Raw genomic sequence first — 26037 nt, forward strand, 5'->3', positions numbered from 1 at the left:
AAGTATATACAAAAAAGTAAGGGACCCAAGACAGATCCAAAGTGCAGTACCATGGATGCCTACGTGATTGGACAGATGATCTAGCAGGATGTTATGATCGACCATATCAAAAGCTGCACTTAAATCCAGGAGAATGAGAAGTGAAGAAGAACTGGAGTCAGATGCAAGGAGAAGGTCATTGGTTATTTTTGTGAGGGCAGTCTCAGTGCTATGTAGTGACTTGAAACCAAATTGAAAAGGATCGAGGAGGCTATTGCATGAAAGGTGATCAGTAAGTTGACTGGAGACTATTTTTTCAAAGACTTTTGAGATGAAAGGGAGATTTGAGATTGGTCTGAAGTTGTTCAGAACTTCAGGATCAAGAGTTAGTTTTTTTGAGTAGTGGTTTGATTATAGCTGATTTGAAAGAAATGGGGACAATTCCAGATGAGAGAGACCTCTTAATAATGTTGAGTAGTGGGGTGCCTAGAATCGGAAGGAGGTCTTTAATTAGTTTTGCTGGGAGAGGGTCAAATAAACAGGTTGTAGGTTTAGATGAGAGTAGTAATTTAGAAAACGCATCTAGAGAGATGGTCTGAAAGTGCAAGAGTGTCATAGTCTCATCTAAGATTCTTAAAACTGGGCTAGGGGATGGGTTTACACACTTATTTAGTAGATGGCTGCTAATTTCATCTCTAATACAGGAGATTTTGCCATTAAAGAAATCAAGAAAATCATCAGCTGTGAATGGAGAGTTAGTATCAGAAGAGGGTTGGCGTGTGAGGTTTGCAACAGTGTTGAACAGAAATTTTGGGTTATTTTTATTTGTGTTAATAAGAGTTGACAGATATTCAACATTCAACAGCAGCTACAATCAGACTTCCACCTCACCATCTTCGTCGCCGATGTTCCGTCTCCAAAATGTTGGTAAGCATGGGTCAAAGTCTCTCCCATCAAGTTTGTTTTAATAGTTCAGAACTTTTGCATGGGAAGTGGCATACGCCTCTTTCAGGCCTCATCTTGTGCATACACTGTTTATAAATGAGACACCAGGTGATATAAACCGGTGAAAACACTGAATAAAGCCGTTTCACATTACAAATCAGTGTTTCTCCTACCCTTATCAGCATGTCGTAAATGGTCCTATTGCCCGGCGCCTGCAGATGTGTTCTTATGTATTTATTTATTTTTATTCAGATTTTCAGGAGGTTTTTACCTGCTAAAGGTCTCTTAGTCTCCAGAACAAACGGACCTAGGCATTAAAACTGGAAAAAACATTTAATAAAGCAGTTTAACAATACAAATCAGTGTTTTGCTGACGCCATTTATTAACTTAGAGACGGGCCGCTAGCCCAGCACCTCATATTTTTTTCTAGAAACGTAGGATCCAGACCTTTAGGAGGTTTTTACCAGGAGTTGAATTATCCACAGAGGTCTCTTCTGCTGCAAAACAAATGGACTCATTAATTTAAACCGCTAAAAACACTGAATAAAACAGCTTCAGTTTCTCACATTGCTTGTCATGGAGGGGGTGCTAACTAGGGTGGCTAATGCAACAACCCAGTCTCATTCCGACGTCGTCAAAATCCAGTGCTTGGGCAGTGACTTGTGGCATCAGACACTGACAAAAAAAGCCGTTCTTTAACTTCAGCATGATACGCGGCCGGTCGCTGTTATAGTTTAACGGCGCTCTGCGGCACCAGGGGGAAACGCGGCGGGACAAGACCAAAGGTTTAGGCGGTGAACGTCCAAGTAGAATGGGCAGGAGGGGTGGTGGATGGATCCAACAAACACCGACTTTCACCTGTAAGAGCGGTCTTCGCATCCTGTCAGATTCTAAAGCCAAACCCTGTTGTTTTCTCCTAAACATAACCACGTGTTTTTGTTGTTGGAGGAAAAAAAACGCCAATTCCCATTGTTGTAGTGACGTAATACCTTTATTTTGAAAGAGACTGTATGTAAACAGTAAATTTCCTGTGAAAACAGAAGTGTATTTTGAAAGAAGACAATGCATGTAACAGGCAGAACACGGTGTCCCAGAACGTCAACAACCAACACACCCAGGGTGCCTTGCACATCACATCTATCATATGCGAATGGTCCTATCTACAGCGAGTGTTTGGTTTGTCCATTCTGGGTTACTGTAGAAACATGGCGATCTCCATAGATAAGGATCTCATTCTAAAGTAACGAGACACAACTATTCTTATTTTCAGGTGACTGTACACTGAAAAAAACATACTTATCATATTATATTTCACTTCTGCAAATATATCCCCCTAAATCCTACACACTGGACCTTTAGGTAATATTTAGTAAAATAATATAAAGATTGATGTTCCACAATTATTAATGTTTCCTGTGGGGAAATAAAACATTTAATTTGGCAAACTCTCTGAACAAACACAAGAGAGCTGAGGAAGAGAGCCCTGTTATTTACGTATGTGTTAATTATTATATTCAGTTAAGCCTCTGATGTGTTCTCAGCACAGATGGAGGCTGTTTCTTTTTCTGTGTGAGAGAAAACACTGAACCGTAAATATTACTGATAATGTGTGGAAGGTGTTTTGTAATTCCATGTGAGGTGAGATCATGCGTGCCGACGGTGGGATGGGCCACGAGATAGCATGACAAAACTATGCTACTACAAGTTGTTAATGCTATTATGTAATGACATATAATGAGACCATATGGAAATTATTATGGCTAATTATGATAATCACTCTTTAATGGTGTTTGATCAAAGTTTTATTGTTCTATACATTTAGTATTGTGTGTCAGAGTGCAGAGCTGTGTGTTCATGTGCAGTGTGTGTGCGTTTCTTCAGAACTCTGTGCAAGCTTCTCCTGAGTGATTGCTTGTGAGTCGAGCATGATGGCGTGCCTTCGCACAGGGAGGTGTGCGCCGGTTCAGAGAAGCCTGTTAAGGTCTGGGCTGATGGCCGAAGATACAGTTAAGTGGCCCATTCATCCTGAGCTGTTTTGTGACAAACTGGGTGTGAGACATGTGGGAGGACAGCTGGGAGAGACGGACAGAGGGAGGGGACAGTAGGAGTCGTACAGATCGGCCTCAGTTCCACTAATAGAAGGAAGAGTCATTCAGATGTCAGTGTGCACACAGTCCTCTGGTTCAGTCTGGGTCGAGTGTATGAGATGACAGCAGACAGACTGGTGGATAGAAGGACACTGACAGAAGGACGGAGGGACAGATTGTCAAATGGGAAGCTTCAGAGTCTCTTGCTTGAAAAGGGCACAGGGGAAGTAAACAAGTGATATCCCTGTCAGCTTTATTGATAAAATCATATCATCACAAAACTTCTGCGACACTAATGTTACACTATCAAGCAAAGCAGCATAATAAAAAGTCCAACAAAATACATGTGGAAAAACAACACAAAATCTAAAATGAAATTAAATTTTTTCAGCAGCAAACTGGGCAATGTAAAAACACCTGCAGTCGTAATCCAAATTCCCAATTTCAAAAAAAGACTGAAGTAGAGAAGCGCACTCAGAGCGCAGATCTCTGCCAGGTGGCCAGGTTCCAGCTGTTGCGTGGCACCCAGGTGGATCACCATCATTCTAGACTCTATCTAGATTCTTTCTATTTCTGACGGAGCCGCGGCGTGTTGCACAGAGCAGATTAAGTTTTCCTGCTAACAGGCTCTGTATGTGAAATACTGTTACAATATAATGACGAATGTATTTTCAATAATTAAAAGACAGACACTAATTTTTGTTGCATGTCGTTCATAACTAGACTTTTAACGGCATTAAGTTTGTCTATAGGCTGCAGCACAACAAAGTAGGAAATAACAATAAACACTTTTGATACAATACCTTTGGAACCAACAGTAACCCTTCAGACATGGTACCTAGACCCTCGGTCTGTTCAGACAGTCCTCTTAAATGTGGGCGGGGTTGTTGTCACTCACTGCTCCGTCCAGCACTCACTTTATTTCCTCCTTTATGAGTCTGCACCTCGTTTATCGTCCACAGAACGAGGCTGCACGCCGACATTTTCAGAACAAAATAGAACAGGCTGCAGTGAGAGTCTCTCTCCATGGGATATTTAAAAATAGCAGCTTTGTGCATTTAGTCCTTCTCAAGCAAGCTCAGGGGTTTAGTGTTGCTGGAGCCCACAGGAATGAAGCTCCACGACGCTTTTTATTTCTCTGAGTGAGGATTAGATTATATGCCGTCCCCAGACAAAATTAATTTATATAAACGCTTGAAGATCCACTCATTACTAAAAGTGTATGTCATATAAAAACTGAAGTAATGGTCAGAGATATCACAGTAAAATTTAAGGTGTGTTGATGGATTCCCGTCATCAACTCATGTCTTGAGTAACATTACAAGTTAACGTTCCACCTTAAAAGTTGCCGGCAGTCGGCCCAGTGAATGAAGTAGAGGCAGCAAAACATCCTTTCATTTTATAGTTACAGTTTACTAATAAAACTCTCCACAGTATGAACAGTGGTTACATGAGCCACTGACAGATTTATACACACACACACACACACATGCACATGACCAAACACGTGACTCCCTTGACATTTACTGGTGGATAATAATAAACGTAACAGCACTAAGTCCAAACTGTTCATTTAGTTGTTCAGAGCCAGCAGAGTGTCTAAATGCTGCAGCTGTATTGGTTTTATCAGTCTGTCTGAAGAAAAGAAAGAGTTCTGTCCTTGAAATGATTTGTGCTTTTTCTCCCTGGATGGGTAAAAGCCCTCACTCAAGAGTTTTGTACTTTGGGTTTTCCATCATGTACAATAACACCACTGAGCCTTCCCTTCGTGGAGCTACAGTAAGAGATATTACATTAAAGTACTGTCACATCACACGGTAGTCATTTTTCTACTGATTGGTTACTGAACGTCAAGACAACAGTTTTTCTGACTACGAGCCTGTCGCAGGCAGAAGCAGAGAGAGGAGGGGAAAATAAATAGAACCCTCCAACATTTTTTTTTCAGATCATGTCTTTATGTATATGGTTCCTGAAATGAACGAAGACAAAAACAGAGATGTGAGCCGTCGGTGCAGGTTGACGATGCATATAATAGTATATCAGGCCTGACTATCAGCATCCAGCTCGAGTAAAGCAACACAGATGGAGACAAATCAGTTTCAGAGGGGCTGAGGTGAGACCTGCGTGCTTCCCTGGGCATTGGCAATCAAAGGTGTAAAGCCTTGTAGCTGGTAAAGCTCCCAGACTGTGTATCAATCAATTTGCTTTGGGGTGCTTTCACACCTAACCTGTTCAGCTCGGTTAAATTAGCTCAGGTCTGTTTGCCCAGTTGGTACAGTTCAGAACCAAGAGCGCCTAAAAGTGAGGGTCTCGGTGTGCTTCATGGCAGAGTCTGGTAAGGCTCATTTGTCAAACCAAGCACATATTTTTTTCCAGAAGATATGTGACTTAAGCACAATTTCAAAAGTTAAACTACTAATAAATCCATCTGCTGACCGTGACATCTGTTTGTGATCTTATAATTGATCCATGTAAAACCATGAATATATTTCTGCAAATCATTTGGTAACCATAGGAACATGCACGCACATCAGTGTGGGTGTTTTCCCTGATGAAAAAAATTCTTAAAGCTGCTGTGCTTGTACCTGACTCAGTGTACTTTGTTAGTTCATTAACGCCATTAAAAAGTGTGAGAGAGTGATCCCGAATCATCACTGTAAAAGACGTCTCCTTTTCATCCCGTCTCTACCTGGTAGTCATTATTCATAAGATGCAGTTGATTCGCAGTTGTGCTCACAATCAGTTATTTCTTTGTGACACCAAGAACATAAATGCACACATCCGAAGCATTACAGTGCTGTATAGACTTCTGTCAGTCACCGTAGGTAGAGTTCATTTGGGCCTTGATGATGCAAGATGACAGTAACCAAAACTGCACAATCAACAAGTTACCTGTTGTTGGTATAACTTCATGTTCACTCCTCTGGGTTTGGCTGCAAAAAGTCAGTGTGAACAGGAACCGCACACAAACTAAATGCAGGGTGCTTTCACACCTGCCCTGTTTGGTTCTGTTCAATCGAACTCAAGTTTGTTTGCCCCCTCAGTGTGGTGCAGTTCGTTTGTGGTGAGAAGATGTTCCGACCTGGATCTGAACCAACTGCAGTCACATGACACATTGTTTGGGTTAAACATGAGCATGTTACAGTCCTGGAGGATTATTAACGTGCACCTCCTCCTGTACTGCCTTTATATGCACATTCAGCACATCCAATGCATCAAAACATTGTTTTCTAGTTGGAGCCGCGCCTCGTTTTCAAACTCTATGGTTTGACTAAAATGAACAATGACAGCAATATAGTCCACGATGAGCAGCGCTAAAATCAACCTGCGTAGTTGTCCTACCTGCTCAGCTTTGTAAAAAGTCCTTCAAATCAAACTGTCTGAGAATGAAAAAAAAAAAACTCTCTGAGCTCGCTGAACTGCTCTCAACTCACGTCTTCACTGAGGCTGTGACATTTTAATGGTTTGTGAGAGAAAAGGGTGAGGAACAGGTGTGGTGTACTGTACATGTAATGCAGTATGAAGAGCTGCAGCTGCCATGAGCGCTGCTGCAGTAACTTGAACTCTTTGATCAATTTCATATCTCTGTCTGACTGAGATCTCTGAAGATCACAGTATGGTTTGTGTACATTAACATCTTTCAGATATATGCAGGTACACGAATGGATGGGAATAAAAGAGTCAGAGGATGCAGTGGATTGACTGTTAGTCCTCTCTCCAGACTTGCATCTTGTCTGTTTTGAGAGATGTCCCCTCATTTAAAGCATCAACTGATTAACTCGTCCAGCTTCGTTTTCACGCTGCCAAAGCCGTCGCCTCCAAACTTGGCATGTCAATGCCTCGCCACAATCAACCACAGAGCCAATCAGCCCTCACCAGGACTGAGCTGTCTGCCATTTTCCCTCAAGACAAGACATCTGTGTGGCGCTCAGCCTCCTGTCGCCAACAGAGAGCATTTGTCAAGTGAGATTAACGTTGAGTCAAAAGAAGAGAGGTCAAACAAGAGTTTAAACAGGCAGAAGACCGGACGTACAGCATCTGACCCAGACATCGTCTTTGGTCTTTATCATTCACTCACTGTCTTTTAGTCCCTCTGTCCTCATGTTTCACTGTCCCTCCCTCCATCTCCTGTTTTTTTTTTTTTTACATAAATATTTGACATCTCACCAAAAACAATGTATTTCTATTCTAAAGGCACAAGTCCTGAACGTCTAAAAAGGACATCTTTGAGAAGAAATACATCTTTTGAGAGCTGATAAGGTGAAGTGAATGTATTGTCTGTAAGCCGCATCAATCAGTCACAGTGATTGGAGTAGTCTGACAGATCCTGACACCATTCTGCTGGATGACAGTCTGAACAATAGCCTCTACCCTTATTCACCGAAGGTTAAGGTTTCATTTCGCCTCTGCCTTTGTTATAAACAGCTACAGATGCCCCGACTTCCATCAATCAAATGACACTGCATTATGGAACAGCTTGTTTTGACATTGTTTATTCTTCTGACTAAACCTTCAGTCAACTCAATTCTTTAGACTTCTATTCTACTTAAAAACTCTACAAGCATCTTATTATGTATATCCATAGAATGTTTCCATTGTAATAAATATTGAAATAATTATTCATCGTCCTTTAGCATGTCATTTCTTCATCTTTTAGTGTAAGTTAGCTCTTTAGTTCATCAAGAAGACCACTTCAATGAACTGTTTCTCTAAGCCCCGACACTAAGTAAGCATGGAGCCCACACTGTAACTAACTGCACTCCCTGAGGAAATATTATCATATTTTCGGAGAAATGAACCAGTGATTCCAGAGAGAAGCAGACAGAGGGGTCTACAGTCTGTGTTTGAAGGATATATCCAGGATGTCAAACTGACTCAGCAGCAACAACAGGTTAAAAAGACAAAGATAGTTAGAAGCTGAAGCCGAACTATAGGCTACAGATCACAGTGTAAAAGTGAACCACCACATCACTGCTGATCGCCACACAAGACAATGAATATAAAGGGAAACTTTGCTGATATTGAACCAGCTGTGTGGCATTACAGTGTGTGCACATGAACCGTGATGAACGTGTCGCTGCCAGCACCCGAACCTCCACCGCAGCTGTGAGCCTTTAGCTCCAGTTAGCAGAAGGGTAAACTATTAGCCACATTCTCTTTCCATCTCGTTGTGTTGTCAGTCTCTCTTTTTCAGACTCTTGATGATAGGTCTGGCTTTTCTTTTTGGGTTGCTCTGCAGTGTCAGCAGTTGTTGCCAATGCTAGGATAGCAACTCTCTCCACAGGATTCGCTGCCATTGAATCAGCCTTTCACCGAAGAGATGTGCACGCATGTCTGCATTTGTAGAACAGCCAAGAGGATTGCCCTCCCTCTGAAATAACCTGTGATTAGGCATGTGCTGGTATGAGATTTTGACGGTATGATAACCGTGGGCAAAAATATCACGGTAATCGGTATTACCGCGGTAATAATAATAATAATAATAATAATAGTAATAATAAAACGGTAGGCTAATATTCGTTTGACCGTTCATGAGCAACAGCACTACCAGGCATCTCCTGTCAGTGCAACGCATCATCACACCAGTTGTTTAAATGTGTAATATAGACCCATTAAAAGTAATAGATCCGTTTCTTAACTTCATGATGGTGACTCCGCCCAGCAGCTTGTTGAGCTCCTCGTCGTTGCGGACAGCCAGCTGCCGGTGACGGGGGATGATACGGGTCTTCTTGTTGTCGCGGGCAGCATTTCCAGCCAACTCCAGGATCTCAGCGGACAGATACTCCAACACAGCCGCCAGGTAGACGGGGGCACCGGCACTGACACCCTCCGCATAGTTTCCTTTGCGCAGCAGCCTGTGAACATGGCTGACTGGGAACTGGAGCCCAGCACGGGAGGAGCGGGTCTTTGCCTTGGCTCTGGAGGTTCTTCTGATAGCCTAAATGGTCCCACACCACCGACTTCGTCCTTTTCGCCGGTGGGAAAAGTTCAGCTTCGCCTCCTCCAGCCATGTTTGCAGTTTGCACGTGAGTGGATTTACACTGATTAGTGACGTACTGACTGACTGAGGCTGCCCCCCCAATAACTGTGCTGACTGCAGCGGCTGCACATGCATGATTTCAATGTGTGCCAGTTAAAATGTACGACTGGCACAGAGTTATTTCTGAGTTTTGAGTTCCTGCAGTTCCCATTTATGAAACGTAGCGTAGGTTACATCGTCAGCCTTTACCATCGGAACGGAAAATGGGCGGTTAGTGACACCGTGATATTCTTTTACCGTGGTAAACCGTGATGCCGGTAACCGGCACATGCCTGCCTGTGATTGGATAAAGTCTCCCACCACCGGCTTTCTACAACCTGAAAACAGAGCCAAGAGGAGGGACAGAGGTCTAGTTTTCTCTCAGACCACGTAAATTACAATAGGCTCAAAGGTGCTCCCAGTGGCACCACCCATTAAACACTGAGAAAATTTTGTTTTTGTTTACCTCCAGTCATCAAATTTTCAACCACACCCAACTCTTTATGAATCAACTGAAGTGCAAAACACTTCAGAACGGCCTGGTATATTCAAATAAACACAAGAAGTTTGTGCTCTAGAAAAGGATCAGCACTCAGTGAATAACCTCCTAAGCCCTATGATAAGCTATTATGGCAGGGCTTAACTATACAGACCAGTGAGCAGTGATAACTAGCATGTCTTTGGGGTCATCAGGTGGGAACCTCCTTTCACCAGTGTTTCGTCTAGTTGGTCCCCCGACACCTCCAGGAGGCTAGACAGTGATCTCTGGCACCCCAGAGACACTCCCCTAATGCCAGCTCTCACTGCTTCCCACACCAACCCAACAACCTCCTTTACCTTACTTACACATGGCTTTCTCAGCCCAAACAGCACTGCCACCTTCAACAAACCCAGGCTCTGATATTAAGTTATTGTTTCATGACTTGGTGACTTTAAGGAAAGAAACTTATGAGTCTTTATTAATGACTTTTTAGTATTTATTATATTGAACAGCCTTTTCCTGGTGCATTTAAGTGCAATAAAGACAGAGGATCAACACCAGCTAAACTTACTTTTCACAACCCCGAAAATTAGTTCTCATTAATGTCCTATAACTGATCTGTTAAGCAGCTCTGCAGTGTTGTCAAACTCACAACTCATTGTAATGCTGGTAGAAAAGTCTGGAAACCAACATGAATGCCCCCTGTGTCTGTCTGCCTCACTATCAGCTCTCACTAGCTGAGATCAGGAAACTGCCCACACAGCCTTTGTGATGGTCTTCCACGCCAAGAAGACTATCAGTCACAGCCAGACAGAACTGACACTGAAGAGCGTATCATGTCTCTGTATTGTTTACTACCGAGCTGAGGCTGTTTACTGTCCAGTAGCCAGGAACAAACAATATGGAGGACAGCCCAGGGAGGCTCCGGCTTGGCCCTGATTCTAAACTCCGGGGCAGGAACAGATCGGACCGATACAAAGAGACAGAAACTCTCTTGTTCCAAAATGAGATTCGGCCATTTTATAGTGCCTGCTCTCACCGAGTGACTGATGGGGAGAAAGGCTTCACGGTGCTTTAAAAATGACTAAATCATAACACTTTCCATGGGCAGGATGCTCCGGAGTTCTGGCACACTGAAAATTGGCTTGAAGAGTTGTACAACATGAGAAACAGGGGCGTCTCCTGCCAAGCACTTTAAGGAAAGATGTGATAACACCTGAACACTTTTGAAAAGAAGCGCTGGTTTTGGGCCTTTCCAGCAAACGTCGGTCGGACAGTGATGTTGTGTCCCTGGCCAAAAATGGTTCCGGTTGGACACCAAAAACTGCAACGTGGCTATGAGGCAGACAGCCAGATGGTCACGTTGTTTCTACGTCCAGTGATTGTCCATTCAGACCCCCCCATACACATCAGGAAATATAGATCATATTGCTATGAAAAGACAATGCATGTATCTTTTTTAATAACGACATCTTATTGACAATTTATTTGCTTGTGAATAGTTGTGTTAGATATTCACACTGTGACGTCCACTCTATTGATTTCCTTATACTCCTCATCATTATTGTACATGGATAAAAGCAGGCCTGCACAAGTTTCCAGCATTAACACAACTGTTTAATTATCTCTAATCTGAACACACCATGGAAACAGAGTAGAAGAAAGGCATTATCATTTTACAGACGGATCATTTTTTCCTCCCCTCCATGACACATTGTTGTAAGTTTCCAGCAGCATAGACGCATGACTTTGACACAATGGTATCTGCAGTAAACTGGACAGTGAAAATTATCTCTGCTCTCATAAAACCCAGACTCTGTTAACAAAAACATTAATTTTACATTGCTGAACACAGGAGCTGCTGGTCTACCACTGCCTCGATCAGTTAGTTAGTTTGTCTTAATGTGTGACTTTAGTGTTTTAAAGGGTTAGTTCAGATTCACCAGAGTCACAAAATAACTCAAACTGCTGATCAAGGCAACGTCAGAGCAACAACTGTGTTCAGTGATGTAAAATTGCAATTTTTTGCAATGGAGAGTTAGCCTGGAAATCCAGACTCAAATCTAGAAAGATTTTGAGTCTGACCCTCACCGATACACCCTTCCTACCCAAGGGGCGGCACTAACTGAGGCATATTAAATGCCGCCATACACAATTGGATAGCATGATAGCCAATCAGAGCAAAAAACAAGGTGACGTATTCATTGCACTAAGCCCCATTTGTTTGCCGACCAGTGGGGCTAACTGATATATATATATAGTAGTATATAGTATATATACAGTACAGGCCAAAAGTTTGGACACACCTTCTCATTCAATGCGTTTTCTTTATTTTCATGACTATTTACATTGTAGATTCTCACTGAAGGCATCAAAACTATGAATGAACACATGTGGAGTTATGTACTTAACAAAAAAAGGTGAAATAACTGAAAACATGTTTTATATTCTAGTTTCTTCAAAATAGCCACCCTTTGCTCTGATTACTGCTTTGCACACTCTTGGCATTCTCTCCATGAGCTTCAAGAGGTAGTCACCTGAAATGGTTTCCACTTCACAGGTGTGCCTTATCAGGGTTAATTAGTGGAATTTCTTGCTTTATCAATGGGGTTGGGACCATCAGTTGTGTTGTGCAGAAGTCAGGTTAATACACAGCCGACAGCCCTATTGGACAACTGTTAAAATTCATATTATGGCAAGAACCAATCAGCTAACTAAAGAAAAACCAGTGGCCATCATTACTTTAAGAAATGAAGGTCAGTCAGTCCGGAAAATTGCAAAAACTTTAAATGTGTCCCCAAGTGGAGTCGCAAAAACCATCAAGCGCTACAAGGAAACTGGCACACATGAGGACCGACCCAGGAAAGGAAGACCAAGAGTCACCTCTGCTTCTGAGGATAAGTTCATCCGAGTCACCAGCCTCAGAAATCGCAAGTTAACAGCAGCTCAGATCAGAGACCAGATGAATGCCACACAGAGTTCTAGCAGCAGACCCATCTCTAGAACAACTGTTAAGAGGAGACTGCGCGAATCAGGCCTTCATGGTCAAATAGCTGCTAGGAAACCACTGCTAAGGAGAGGCAACAAGCAGAAGAGATTTGTTTGGGCCAAGAAACACAAGGACCAGTGGAAATCTGTGCTTTGGTCTGATGAGTCCAAATTTGAGATCTTTGGTTCCAACCGCCGTGTCTTTGTGAGACGCAGAAAAGGTGAACGGATGGATTCCACATGCCTGGTTCCCACTGTGAAGCATGGAGGAGGAGGTGTGATGGTGTGGGGTGTTTTGCTGGTGACACTGTTGGGGATTTATTCAAAATTGAAGGCACACTGAACCAGCATGGCTACCACAGCATCCTGCAGCGACATGCCATCCCATCCGGTTTGCGTTTAGTTGGACGATCATTTATTTTTCAACAGGACAATGACCCCAAACACACCTCCAGGCTGTGTAAGGGCTATTTGACCAAGAAGGAGAGTGATGGAGTGCTGCAGCAGATGACCTGGCCTCCACAGTCACCGGACCTGAACCCAATCCAGATGGTTTGGGGTGAGCTGGACCGCAGAGTGAAGGCAAAGGGGCCAACAAGTGCTAAACACCTCTGGGAACTCCTTCAAGACTGTTGGAAAACCATTTCAGGTGACTACCTCTTGAAGCTCATGGAGAGAATGCCAAGAGTGTGCAAAGCAGTAATCAGAGCAAAGGGTGGCTATTTTGAAGAAACTAGAATATAAAACATGTTTTCAGTTATTTCACCTTTTTTTCTTAAGTACATAACTCCACATGTGTTCATTCATAGTTTTGATGCCTTCAGTGAGAATCTACAATGTAAATAGTCATGAAAATAAAGAAAACGCATTGAATGAGAAGGTGTGTCCAAACTTTTGGCCTGTACTATATATATACTGCTTTTGCCGTATCCCCGCGGCAAAACGGCAAAAACTTCCTTCCTGGAAGCGAAGGTTGCGTAGTTGGCTTAGCGTTTCTTCTAAAGCTAAATTGAATGGACGCGGCCCTTCGGCAGCTGCCATCTTGGCTTTTTACTTTTCGATTCCTACGGCGCAGTGCTGTCTTCATCATGTTACGCCCGCCCAGAGCCCGCCTCTGTCAGACAGACTGATCTGATCGGTCCGATGGCGATTCAGCAGGCTCTGCTTGTTGGGGCCAGATCCCTTTGCAGTGCAAATTCGAATTTGCTGGGGACGGGGCATCTGGATTTCCAGGATAATGGAGAGTGGCTTCGAAGCCAGAATAGATAAGTTTCACTTTCAGTTCATTTTGAAATACTAATATTTTAGCAAAATGCACCTGTTTGGGAAGTACTGAGCATATGACTGGATAAACAAGACCTGTATTATACTGTAGGGGTTGTGTGAGAGTTTCTAAACGGATGATTTGATGTAGTTTTGCTGTTGTTAAATGAGGACCCCTATGTCTTCCAATTCATCACAAATTCTCTCCGTTTTTGGAGTTTTTGTTCACCATAGAGGCATGTGAGAAAAACTTTTTTTTTTTCACAAATTCAATGTAACACGGGGTGAGTTATTGATTAAAAATGGTCATATGGGGGTGAAGTTTTGCTTTAAGGCAAGAGGAAAAACAGTGGTTATAGTAAATAAACTATGGTTGAGGTAAGAGGTCAGGGGTTGGCAACTAAAACACCAAGCTGAGGTTAGGGAAAGGTTGCAGTTATGGTCAATAAAAGTTAATATTTAAAATTAGATACACTTATATCCACTGATGAATTTTAAGGCATCACAAAGAATGTGGTGATAGAGACATGTGCTTGTTTTTCTTGAGAGGCCACTGTGTTTGAATAGTTGTTGTGTTGATTGGCTGCTGCCTCAGCCTGGTCTCTCTTGGAAAAAAGATTTTCAATCTCAGTAGGACTGGCATGTCTGTGACAGGACTCGCAGTCTGGTCTCGTGCATCAGAGCCAGACCACAGTGGACATAAATTGTGTTGTGCGAAATTACTCAATATGTTTGTGATTCCTGGGGCTACTGGGCTACAAACCTTATGGTGCACACAGGTTGTACTGCTGTTGGTGTCTAGAGAGCCTCAGGTGCAGCAAATAGACCAGAATGCAATGCAGACACTATACAGTTCAAATGTTGAGTAACACTTTAAGGTCTTTTGAGGGGAAAATTAAACTACAATAGAAATGAAAGAGGCCACTAAACATGATATCAGTAAATGTCTGAGGGAATATTTACTTCCAAAGATACACTGCGTTATTCTGACAATAAATGGCCAACAGAAACACTGTGCCTATTCTCCTGGTGTAACAGAGCTTTCTAGGAGCCATTATGTTTATGGAGCCAAAAAAAACAAATCTAAAAAGGTCCCATGTGAGCAGCCTCACATGTGTACAGCTTATTTGCATGATGAGATGAACCCTCATGACTGTTCAAGCATGCAAAATGTGTTGAATAATGTACAGCAGCTCTGGCCCAAAGGCAGGAAGCTTTGAGGAAGAAATGCAACTGATAAGCAATCTGTCGCCAGGTCAGACAACTGCAAGATACAAGACAGGTACAAGAATCCACGCTCAGGTACGTCTGAAATGCTTAACAGCCTGCAGGTAAACAACATAGACACAGTATATCAATTACGTTTGGACAGATTCAACCAAAAAATTCCACCTTAGGAGAAATTTCTCGTTCCGAGATGCCATTTTTAAGGGGATTTTTGAGGGAACACTGCAGTGTATTTATCCATTATTGACACCATGAATGTCTGTGCTCTGTTATTCAACAAAAGGTCACTGCTGGCTGCACACTGTGTATCTGTTTAACCTTAATACCAGTAGATTGACACAGCTGTTCTGTTTGTTATTCCTGCGTCAGAGCCTCCAGGGAACCACTTGGTAGAAAAAGAAGTACACACTGTAAGAATCTGTACTCTCAGTTTTGCAGACTGTGCATACAGTTTAATAATTGATTCCCTGAAAGTAACTTTTGCTCCAGGATATAGACATTGTTACACAAGCTCCATCAGACCAGCGCAGACAGCCAGAATACCAGAGAGGAAGGCTTTTGTAAGAAATCTCCCCTAACAGACTGGAAGGGTTTAATCCATGGCCACCAGATATAAAACAGTATATACACTCTTATAGCCAACATGAGTATTAATCGTCTTCATTTCCCAGTGGAAGCTGCTCACATCCTTAAACCATGAAATTCTGAGAGGCACTAAATGTTGGATCTACAAAAGCTCCATTATCACGATGACATCAAACAACCAATTAAAAGAGGTAACAGACATTTTATGCAATAAGCACTCAATCAAAGCACAGCTCCACAAACCAACAGCTATTTTAACAGTTAGTGTGTTGACCTGAACACCAAGTAACCAGGAGTGTGTCTCAGATGACATACTTCAAATAGTACACTTCAAGGTAGTACACTATGTACAATAAGTACTTCTTGTGTGGTGCACTAATTTCAACAAGGCAGTGTGTCTCAAATCCCGCACTGTTGTTTTACGCTTACCAGAAGTGACAACGGCCCTTTTTTTAACAGCCTCTCCTTCTTCTTCATCTCCTTTTTAAATGGCTAATTGCAAATGGACGGTGGAACATTATCACCAACATTTGACTGCTATCTCCACCCACATATAAAGCAAACTTACGCCACAACATCAGTGTGAACCAATAGACTCATTATTTATTAAACTAAAGACTCTTAAATTTGAAGATTTAGTCAACTTAAAACAGCTCAAATTATGTACAGAGCAAACACCAATTATTACTTTAAAGTATCCAGAAGTTGTTTCAGAAGAGAGAAAGTTAACATGCTATCCACCTTATTTTCATGGAAACACGGAGGCAAAACAGAACGCAGCCAGCTTTCGGTTTTTTGTGCGCCACTTCTGGTCCAGCACTCTTGACCACTGTGTAAATGGGAAACGCCTTGTTGTTTACCTGCTGAGCTTAGCTATATATATATATCAATCATATTTTTCACGCCACTATATCACCGTTTAGACTAATCTGATGTTTGTAAAGTCTATAAACACAATGATCGAACAAACGTTACTATTTCTGTGTGCATGTTTTGTTTGTAATTGATAACATGGTTATCGTAGATTAGCTGGGCTAACCGTTAGCTGTGAGCCATTAGCCGTTAGCGGTGTCTGTAACTCAATAACTCAATAAACAGTCTGTGAAAAAAATATTTTTTCCAGCGGATGTCTTAGTTACAACATGTTTGAGCTAACTGGAGTAGTTTCATGTCGTATCTGACAACGGGAGGCTTTTAACAGATGACGTCCTGATGTTAGCTTTGCTGCTAGTGTTAACGTTAGCTGTCCCTGTCAGCTGCAGCCACTGATGCTTTTCTAGACATCGCAATTTCCCAAAACTGAATAAATACCACACATAGCAACACAAAACTGCTTTGCTAGTTCAATCATGTTGTAGCGGCTGGATGGTTGATGCGTACATGCTGATTCAGGTGCTATCAGAGCCGATCCGCGCATCACTATGGCTTCATGATCAACTCAGTCAATTAAAACAACCTGTCCTGTGTTAGGAGTGTATGTCGCTGACAGAAAGAAAGAAAGAAAAGGGTAAAAAAGATAGAAAAGCAGTGTACACCTCACATATTTATTTCTCACAGTTCGCACACGTGTGGCTGGCATGCAGAAGCACCGTCTGTGTGTCTGTGTGTCGAGGGTACAAGCCGCAGCGTCAGCTGCTCAGGTAGAGAGGCTGTGTAGCCCAGTGTGTTTTTTCGCTGATTCGGTTCTGCAGGTTCTCTGCTGGTACACTGGAGACGGGGATCAAGAAGTTTGTCTCACTCGGGATAGATTGTGCTTTTTTGGTTCATAGTTTTTGATTGACGATTGACGATTTATGCCCGTTTAGAGAGAATAAATTTCCGTTATAACAGAAACGTGGACACCTATATAAAATACACAGACTAACTAACTAACTAACTGATTGACTAACATAAACAACTGAAAATTGAAAAAAATTAGCTTGCACCGTTAGCTCCGGTAAGGGAAAGCATGAGGGAAAGCGGCTGACTGGAAGTCACGCACAAAAAAAAACAGAAGTTGATCACTATTTACTTCCCTGTTTGAAAATAAGGTGGATAGAGGTGTTTTTGTATGTTTAAAAAACCATGGACAGACCAATGCCAAACTGCCACTTAACTGCCATTTATCAGTCAAAGGAGTGAGTTTATGGAACAGTTGCAGTGAGGAACTGAAAACATGTCGAACACTAAGTAGGTTTAAAGTACAAAAATACGTATTACTCAAATATGAAGATGGATGATCAGACTGTAATACTGACTTAGACAAACAGGGTACAGCAACTTAAACTGTGTAAGTTACCTTTTGTTACTTGTAGGTGTTAAAAGCTGTAGCTTCGGCCTACACCTTTTTCAGACTGCAGAAGTACCTGCCATTTCCTGTGAGAGGCTGTGACTTTATTTACATGAATTTGTAGATTAACACATGATGTTTGTATTTCTATTTGCAGACAGAACTAAATTCCAAATTCTAAATTGATTGAAATGTGCTGCCTTAGCTAGAAGCAAGTTAGCTAACCAGCAAATTCTTACATTAGCTAGCAAGCTAACGTTAGCACTTGCATTCTTGTTTGTGGTACCAAATCATTACAGAACCAACAAACATTACTGATGGCTTCTATTCGTTAACAGTATTAGTACTTAGTGCATAAAAAACTGAAATGTGTATGACGTGGCAGTGTTCACTGTAGCTAGCTCAGGCTCCTTGTTGTCCCCAGCCGCCATGTCTACAGTTGAGAAGTTTGCTACATCTCAAAGACGGTGACCATTGAGGGTGAGAAGTGTTCATCATTACATACTCACATTTTGAACTTATGTGCGCCAGTAGTTCACTGCATTTTCCCATACTATGTGAACTGTGTGACACACAGTTGTTTTTTTGGAGTGTCCAGTTTAAATAAGAAATGGGATAATGCCCTGAGATTCACTCTTGTTAGTATCAGATTTCCTTAACATCCTTAAAAATGTCTGTAGCCTGGTCTTGCATCATTTTTACGCCTCTGCACCCAGCTGTAAACAAAAATGGACAGAAAAGCTGAGTCTTTGTTCTCATCTGCACTGCTCCACCTGCGAAGTGTGTGTGTTCCTCTACGGAGCGTCTACCAAGAGCCTGCAACAGCATTTATCTGTCTTCCTGTTTGATGCAACACATACCGTAGGTGTAGGATATATAAATTTCACCAGAAAGGGAAGAAGGAAGGAAAACAACCCTATTGCTGGACAAGAACACATTTCAAAATTCTGCAGAACTCCAAGTCTTTCTTTTCTTCAGTACTGAGTCTGTACATGACAACTAAGGGATGGTTAAAACTAAAAAAAAAACAAGACTCTGGTTGTGGCAAATGTTCGTGGAGATATGGTGATGGGAAGATCAACAACATTAACTTTGCAGTGAGTGATTCTCATTAAATACACTTTCTGTCAGATTCAGCCAATATCTCCTCAAGGTCCACGAGCTGTCTGTTCTGTGTGTGCGCTGAAAATTAATCTGGTGTTAATTAACCCAGTCTCACTCTGAGTTAAGTCGACGAAAACCGGTGCCAGAGAGGACAAAAAGATGCCCTTTCACGTCAGCATGGTACACGGTCGGTTGCCGGTATTAATACTTAAAGGGAACCAGTTATGTTTTTCCTTAATTTCTGTCATACTGTATATAAAAAGTTGGTCTGTACCCTGTAAGCAAAAACCTCAGGCTTCAGACAGTTCTGAATACTCTGAATACTCTTCCAAATTTTTTTGACTCTCAATGCAAGCTGATGTCAGTTTGTGATCTGATTTCATGATATGGTCATCTGCTCTTGCCAGTCTTAACATTACATAGCCCACACTGCTGCATGTAGCTACATGCTAACATCAGTGAAACATGTAATTTTAATTGCTGATGTTGTTAATTTCTTGGTGAGTTTGGATCAGATTCTTGCTGGAACATGTCCGGCTGTGAAGATTTTGGTTCAGAGGCCTTTATTGCAGATTTTTTTCAACCCGGTTGGACTCATAAGTCATCGAAAACCGGTGCTTGGTCAGAGACTTAGAGCGTCAGACACCAACAAATACCAACACCAACATCGGAATGATAGACGGCGGTGTCCGGCAGCGTCAGGAGGAAACGGGGCAGGACAATAACGAACATTAAGGTGGCGGAGGTCCCTGTAGGGCGGGTGGAAGGTGTGGTTTATGGGTCCGACAACGTCAGACTTTTACCCAGGAGGCCTGTGTTTGCTATTGGCAAAATGTAACCACGTGTGTTTGTTGTTGAAGGAAAAAAACATCACTTAATGGTCTTGTACTGACATAGTGCGTTTATTTAAAAGAGACTGTATGCAAACTGTTCATTTCCTGTGAAAACGGAAGTTAGTTTTGAAAACAGACAACGCATGTAAAAGGCTGAAATTATGGCATCCCAGAACGTCAACAACCAAAACACCAAGGACACCTCGCATGTCATATCTCAACGTGGAAAGACAATGACCTAACGTCGATATGTGACGAGGTCAGAGTGAGAATGTGTTGCACTCATACACAGCCCTGGCCGTGACAAAATCACACAGCACTATTCTAGCCAATCAGCAATAGCTGAGAAGTCATTGCCTTGGTGATGCGCGTCCATGAATTTGGCTGGTGGAGCTTCTGAAGGAGCTCTGACAGGAGGAGTCTATGTGTTTGGATGCTGAGTTCAAGTATCAACCACCTTTCACCAGAACTGCTGACTCCATCTTTAACTGAAAGTCTGGGATGGGACACAAGCTCCTGTCTCAATGCCACAAAAGTCTTGTGTGAAGCTTTACAGCACTGAAAGATGAAGCCTGATGAGGTGACTGTGTGAATAATTCTCTCTTTTGAAATGCAAAATATTGACGTGTTTATTGTAGTAGTCGATTTAGTATATTTATGTATTCTCCACTTGCTGTTAGCCATAAATATTTTGTTGCTCCCTCATTTGTTCAGATGATTCCTCACATTAACCACAGGGAGCACAGTTTGCCATTAATTATGTGTGTCACATGCTCCCTTCTATTATTGTGTATGAGTTTTCTGCAGCTTTCATCATCCGTATGCTGTCGCCTGCTGCGCAGATCTGTGTGCAGCCTCTGAACACTGTAAAAACAAATTATCAACACTTCTCTAGTTCACACTCTCCATTTAACCCACTGCAAGATTTCCATAAAAAGATCAATAATAGAAATAAAGTTTGCGGTGTCACACTGTAAAAATGTCCAAATGGTGTGGTGATATTTCAGGAGGCCTAGTAGATTAAAAGGCTCTTTAAACAGTAGTTGACATCAGACAGCAGGAGCGCAGTGGTGGTGATGGTCATTAGGATAAGATGTGGAATTGAAACAAACCCTGCTAGTATCATGTGTAGTTGTCTGGCAGATTAAAATAAAAACAACCAAAATAGGAAATATGTCAACATGAAATATTCTTATATTGTGTGAACTATAAGATACTAGTCCATACCCATTGAGTGCACAGTTTCACATGGTGTGTGTTTGGGATACAGGTCATAGGAAATTGCAGATTAAATAGTCAACTGAACCCATTAAGAAGAGCAATGTATTCAGACAGAGTTTTTGTGAATGTGACAGTACGATTGCTTTACTGAAAGTACAGTAGTACCATTGCCAATAGTGGGATAGTTAGTGGGTTAAAACTGTACATTAGTAGTTGAGGTAGCACGTTAAAAGGCAGATAGTTAAAGTCATTGCCTTATAGAAGCTCAGTTTTAGTAAGTTTTCCAACTTTTGCCAAGAGGGAACTTTAGATATTGGTCCCTAGATTATGTTCACCGAGTTTCATGCAGATCGCTCAAACTTCCTAGGAAGAGATCCATTTGAAGTGTTTTTCAAAAAATTCAAAATGGCGGAAAATCTATACAACCGCAAGTTATGGGTTCTTGGGGGCAGATTTGTTCCTCATGAGGAGAGGCATCTCTGTGCAAAGTTTCATGTCTCTACGACATACGGGGCATGAGATATGCCCATTCAAAGTTTGCAATTTCAATCGGTTGCTATAGCGCCCCCCTTTGGCCAATTGATGTAATATTGCTTCATTGGCATCCTCCCATGACCCTCTACCACTGTGCCAAATTTCACATGGATTGACCAAGTCAGTGAGGAGAAAAACATGGAACAGACACACACATACACACAAACAGACAGTTTTCGTCACTATATAGTAAGATATTACCAAGACGATTGTGTCCTCATATGAGGGCATCACATTTTGGGTTTACTTGTCCTTATACTTCATTCAGCTCAGACCTGTTGTCCTCATTCGTGGACACTTTTTGTGCCATCTAGCAGTAGTAAGAGCACAGTACACTAATCCATGTAAAAACAAGATGGCAGCCATCTCTGCCAAGTCAGTCTGCAGCCGATCCCGACACAAAAGTGGACAAGGTCCAAATCTGATCACATTTAATGGTTTCATTTATGATTAAAGTCTGCAGTTTGATATGACAACAAATTTGACCACATTTAGCAAAAGTATCAAGCTAAGATGCTGTTAATCAGGAAGTACTTGTTTGAGGACACTGGGACTTTATTGTTGTTCAGATTTAGGACACTGGGACTTTATTATCATTGAGAAATTAGAAATGCATACCAAACAAAAGTTCGGGTCTCAGGAGGCTAGGTCTTCCTCTTAGCATGTTGGGTGTAGGTTACATCACAGATCATGTTCTCCAGGAAGACCTTCAACACACCGCAGGTCTTATAGATCAGACCGGAGATGTGCTTCGCTTCAGCATGGCAAGCTGGATGGTGGATACGGAGCTCAGTGATTCCCTGGATGTCATCAAATAGGACTTCATGGTGAGGCTTAGTGCCTTCACCCGGGTCCTTTTCCTCCTTTGCCTCTGCCACTCAACTTTTCTGATTAGTCACCCTGTTCAATAGGCTGCTTCTCATTAAGGCCAGGAGTCGACAACCTTTACTATCAAAAGAGCCATTTTTGACCAAAAATAATTTAAAAAATCTGCGTGGAGCCACAAAATATATTTGAGGCTTTTAATGAAGGTCACACAGCCTATTAAGTCGAAATTAGCCTGTACTAATAGTCTAAATGAGCATTCACTCTGCAGGGCACTTTTTATGATCATTTGGTACTTGAACTTTGCAGAGCTGCAGTGAAAGCAAACAAATCTCTCCATGCACCACTTAATTTTCCAATTTATTCTGAGACATTTGCTTTTTTGGATTTGGCATCCACAGCTAACCAGTTAGGAAGATTCAAGACTCGCCACTGCTATCGGGGTTCAGCAAAATATAAAGGAAAAGGTGCCAGGCAGTAGATGTATTATGCACATTTCAGATTTTATTTGCTATAGACGCTTTTCCTTTTTACAATTGGAGAATGAAAGAATTTCTTTAGGCCTACAACACTGATATATAAGAATTAAAATATCAAAGAATAACAATTATTCATTTCCATGTAGTTTTTTTTTGTTTGTTTTTTTTAATGCCACAGGGAGCCACTAGAGAGGGACGAAAGAGCTACTTGTGGCTCTGGAGCCGCAGGTTGCCTGCCATTGATCTAGGCTATCTAATTCCAAGAAATTTAATTCAATGGGCTTGGAATGCAAAGAAGACGGTAATATTTCTGTTTGTTGTTGTTTAAATGTAGACAGTAGGGATGTAACGATACCAGAAACTCACAATACGATATTATCACGATAAAGAGTCCACGATACGATATATATCACGATATTTATACAAGGGGGAAAAAAAGAGAAAATTTATTGTTAAAAATAGCTATTTTATTCAAAAATAGTGCATGTACACTGTACAGCATGTTATTTTTAACTTGGAAGCGTATCATAAACAAATCAACACACAGTTGAACATGTGGTTTCATTTCCCCCCTATTACTGCTAGGCAGGCAGACATTAAAGTGCCATAACAAAGTCATGTCAATTAAAACTATAGTGACAGAATATGAAAATGGAAACATTCAGTATTTTTTAACCTACTCTGAATAAAAGTAGTGTAGTACTATTACTAGGAAGTCATCTGAATGACATCAAATTATGAGGATAGAGTCGTCTTAATATTCATCAAATATACAGAACTTAGAACAATCAGACCCTGCAACGACAACAAAATTAATAAATTAGAAATAATCTAAACTCAGTAACACACAATCCCTCACTCACAGATACACAGAGAGAGACAGAGAGAGAGAGAGGTGGGTAGAGATGTGTGTAAAAGAAAACCAAAATAAATAAAGCCCAGCCATTTCCCTGGAAGCCATAGAAAAACTCAAAAACACACATTCACTCAGTTTGTTCACGCCAGGTTGACAATCTTGACATCAAGGAGACCCTAACACTTTCTCAGAACAGGAGATGAGGAGAGGAAAGCTCTGGTCCTGCGCTTTCATGTGATATGCGTGGCTTACTTTTATTCGCTGTTTCCTCCGGTCACGCACGGGTCAGAGTCGAAGGCTGAGAGGCTGAGCTGCACGAGTCTGCTCTCACCTGCGCGCGCAGATGCATGCAAAGGATTATAGTCATACAGTCATACTACCAGCTCTGTAGGAGAGCACAGCTATATAACTACCGTGGCATTCCCATGACGGTATCGAGAATTTATTTTTTTGCGACACCGCGAAATTCGACATATCGTTACATGCCTAGTAGACAGTGATACGGCTTTGTAAAACATATGTCCAGTAGTCGTACTACTGTATAGTGTCGGAATTCTGGAATGTTAACAGCCAATTTGGTCATCAAAAAACAAATCTGATATGAACTCTGGTGCAGTTGGCACGTACAGCAGTTACAAACCCTGCCAATGTGGCAAAATGATTCATATCATATCGACTCTTGTGGCTACACAGATGCAAAATATATAAAAGTTGAGTTTTGGAGCGTTACTCTTGGCCGAGTCTTCTCAGAGTAGCACCTGACAGGTTGGATCTGGATTGGATATTTTGATACGTCAAAAAGTGAAATTCTGACCCGATGGACACCCCAATGGAAAGCCCATGGAGAGTCCAAAAATGCAACAGGTTAATTCCAGTAAATATCCAAAAGTCACCATAAACCATAAAGGTAAAATAGTAAAAAGCACGCTCTACAGAATGTGTCCAGTTCACATCAAGTTAATACATCCAGAATGTCATCCTCCTCTCTCTACATGTCGTAGAAATCTGCACACAATATTCAGTGTATACAACAATACCTTTTGGCCCAATATTCACAGAAGATAAAAGGTCACAGAGTCACCAAAATTCACCAAGTCAACATTCTGGATCATTACAGTTCAACTACATTTTGTGGCATTTTCGAGTGTTGGACTGACCAGCCCACATCACCATCCTCAGACTGCACCACTAACTTGGCAAAAACCAGACAGTACTAAAACTTTAACACAGCACATCACGTTGCTTCAAACATCAATATATCATAAAAACTCCACCACCAGCATTCCCAGCTGCTCCCTAAGTGGATTTTTTATCCGTATACACACATTGCAGGAAAATAAAGTGATATCTGCTGAATGAAAATGACCTACTGTTAAATTTCACCCTCCAAAATGCACTAAAACCACAACACCAGATACTGCACGGCTTCCAGCGTCCTGCCACAACAGCACAGTTAAAGTAAAAAGCAGCCGCTCGTACTTACATCCCACCATCATCATGGCCACAGAGAAGATCTTCTCCCCGTCCGTGGAGGGGGCGATGTTGCCAAATCCGATGGTCGTCAGGCTGGTCATAGTAAAATACAGAGAGGTGATGTACAGAGAATCCTTGCCAGGGCCGCCCTCCCATTGGCCAGAGCCGCTGGCGTTGTAGCGGTAAGGTGATCCAATGCTGATAGCCAGCTGGTAGAGCCAGCTGTCCATCTTGATGGTGTTGGTGGCCTCATCGATAACCTCGTAGTCTCCGATACTGTACCTGTTAAGGACAAGGTTTCAATTTGAGTATGTTGACTACTATGTTGAGTAGTATGTTGAGTATTTATGCTAATGTTCAGGTTCATACTTGTATTGTGGTTTTCTACTGGAACATGTTTACATGCTTTAATGTTCAAAGAACACAGTTTCCCTCATTCTGTCTGTGCTCTAACACTGTATTCACAGCCTGCTCTGATTGGTCAACATTTCCAGGTCTTTTACATCTTGGCATCCCTGTACTGTCATTGCAGCCGCGCAATAACTGTAACGGAAAAGAGCAGCACTTTCTACACCAATCACCAAAATCACCAATAAAAGCTTTGAAATCAGAATCTTCCCAACTGGAGCTACCAAAGTTACATGTTTCCCTGACGTTAGCATTAGGGTTGGAAGTTAACTTTTTTGTGCACCCGACACTGTGGCTGGTGGATTCCAAAATCTACCAGCCACTCAATCGATGCAATTGTTTTTTCGGCTGGTGAGTGAAGTAAATCCAGCAGCCAATTGTTTGGCTGGTGACTGGTGCTACAGTAATTTCCAACCCTGGTTAGCATGTAGCTACATGTAGCAGTATAGGCTACTTAATG

General features: G+C 41.8%; 1 protein-coding gene across 1 annotated transcript in view; it reads right to left on the reverse strand.

The window, feature by feature from the left end:
- kcnh5b (potassium voltage-gated channel, subfamily H (eag-related), member 5b) overlaps positions 1-26037 on the reverse strand; it is a 254006-nt gene that overhangs the window by 145720 nt on the left and 82249 nt on the right. Inside the window, exon 8 of the mRNA XM_049596619.1 lies at positions 25180-25451. Within this exon, the coding sequence (XP_049452576.1) occupies positions 25180-25451 (272 nt within the window). The remainder of the gene's footprint in view (positions 1-25179; positions 25452-26037) is intronic.

Source organism: Epinephelus fuscoguttatus, linkage group LG14 (genome assembly GCF_011397635.1).
Source record: "Epinephelus fuscoguttatus linkage group LG14, E.fuscoguttatus.final_Chr_v1".
NCBI classification, from domain to species: Eukaryota; Metazoa; Chordata; class Actinopteri; order Perciformes; family Serranidae; genus Epinephelus; species Epinephelus fuscoguttatus.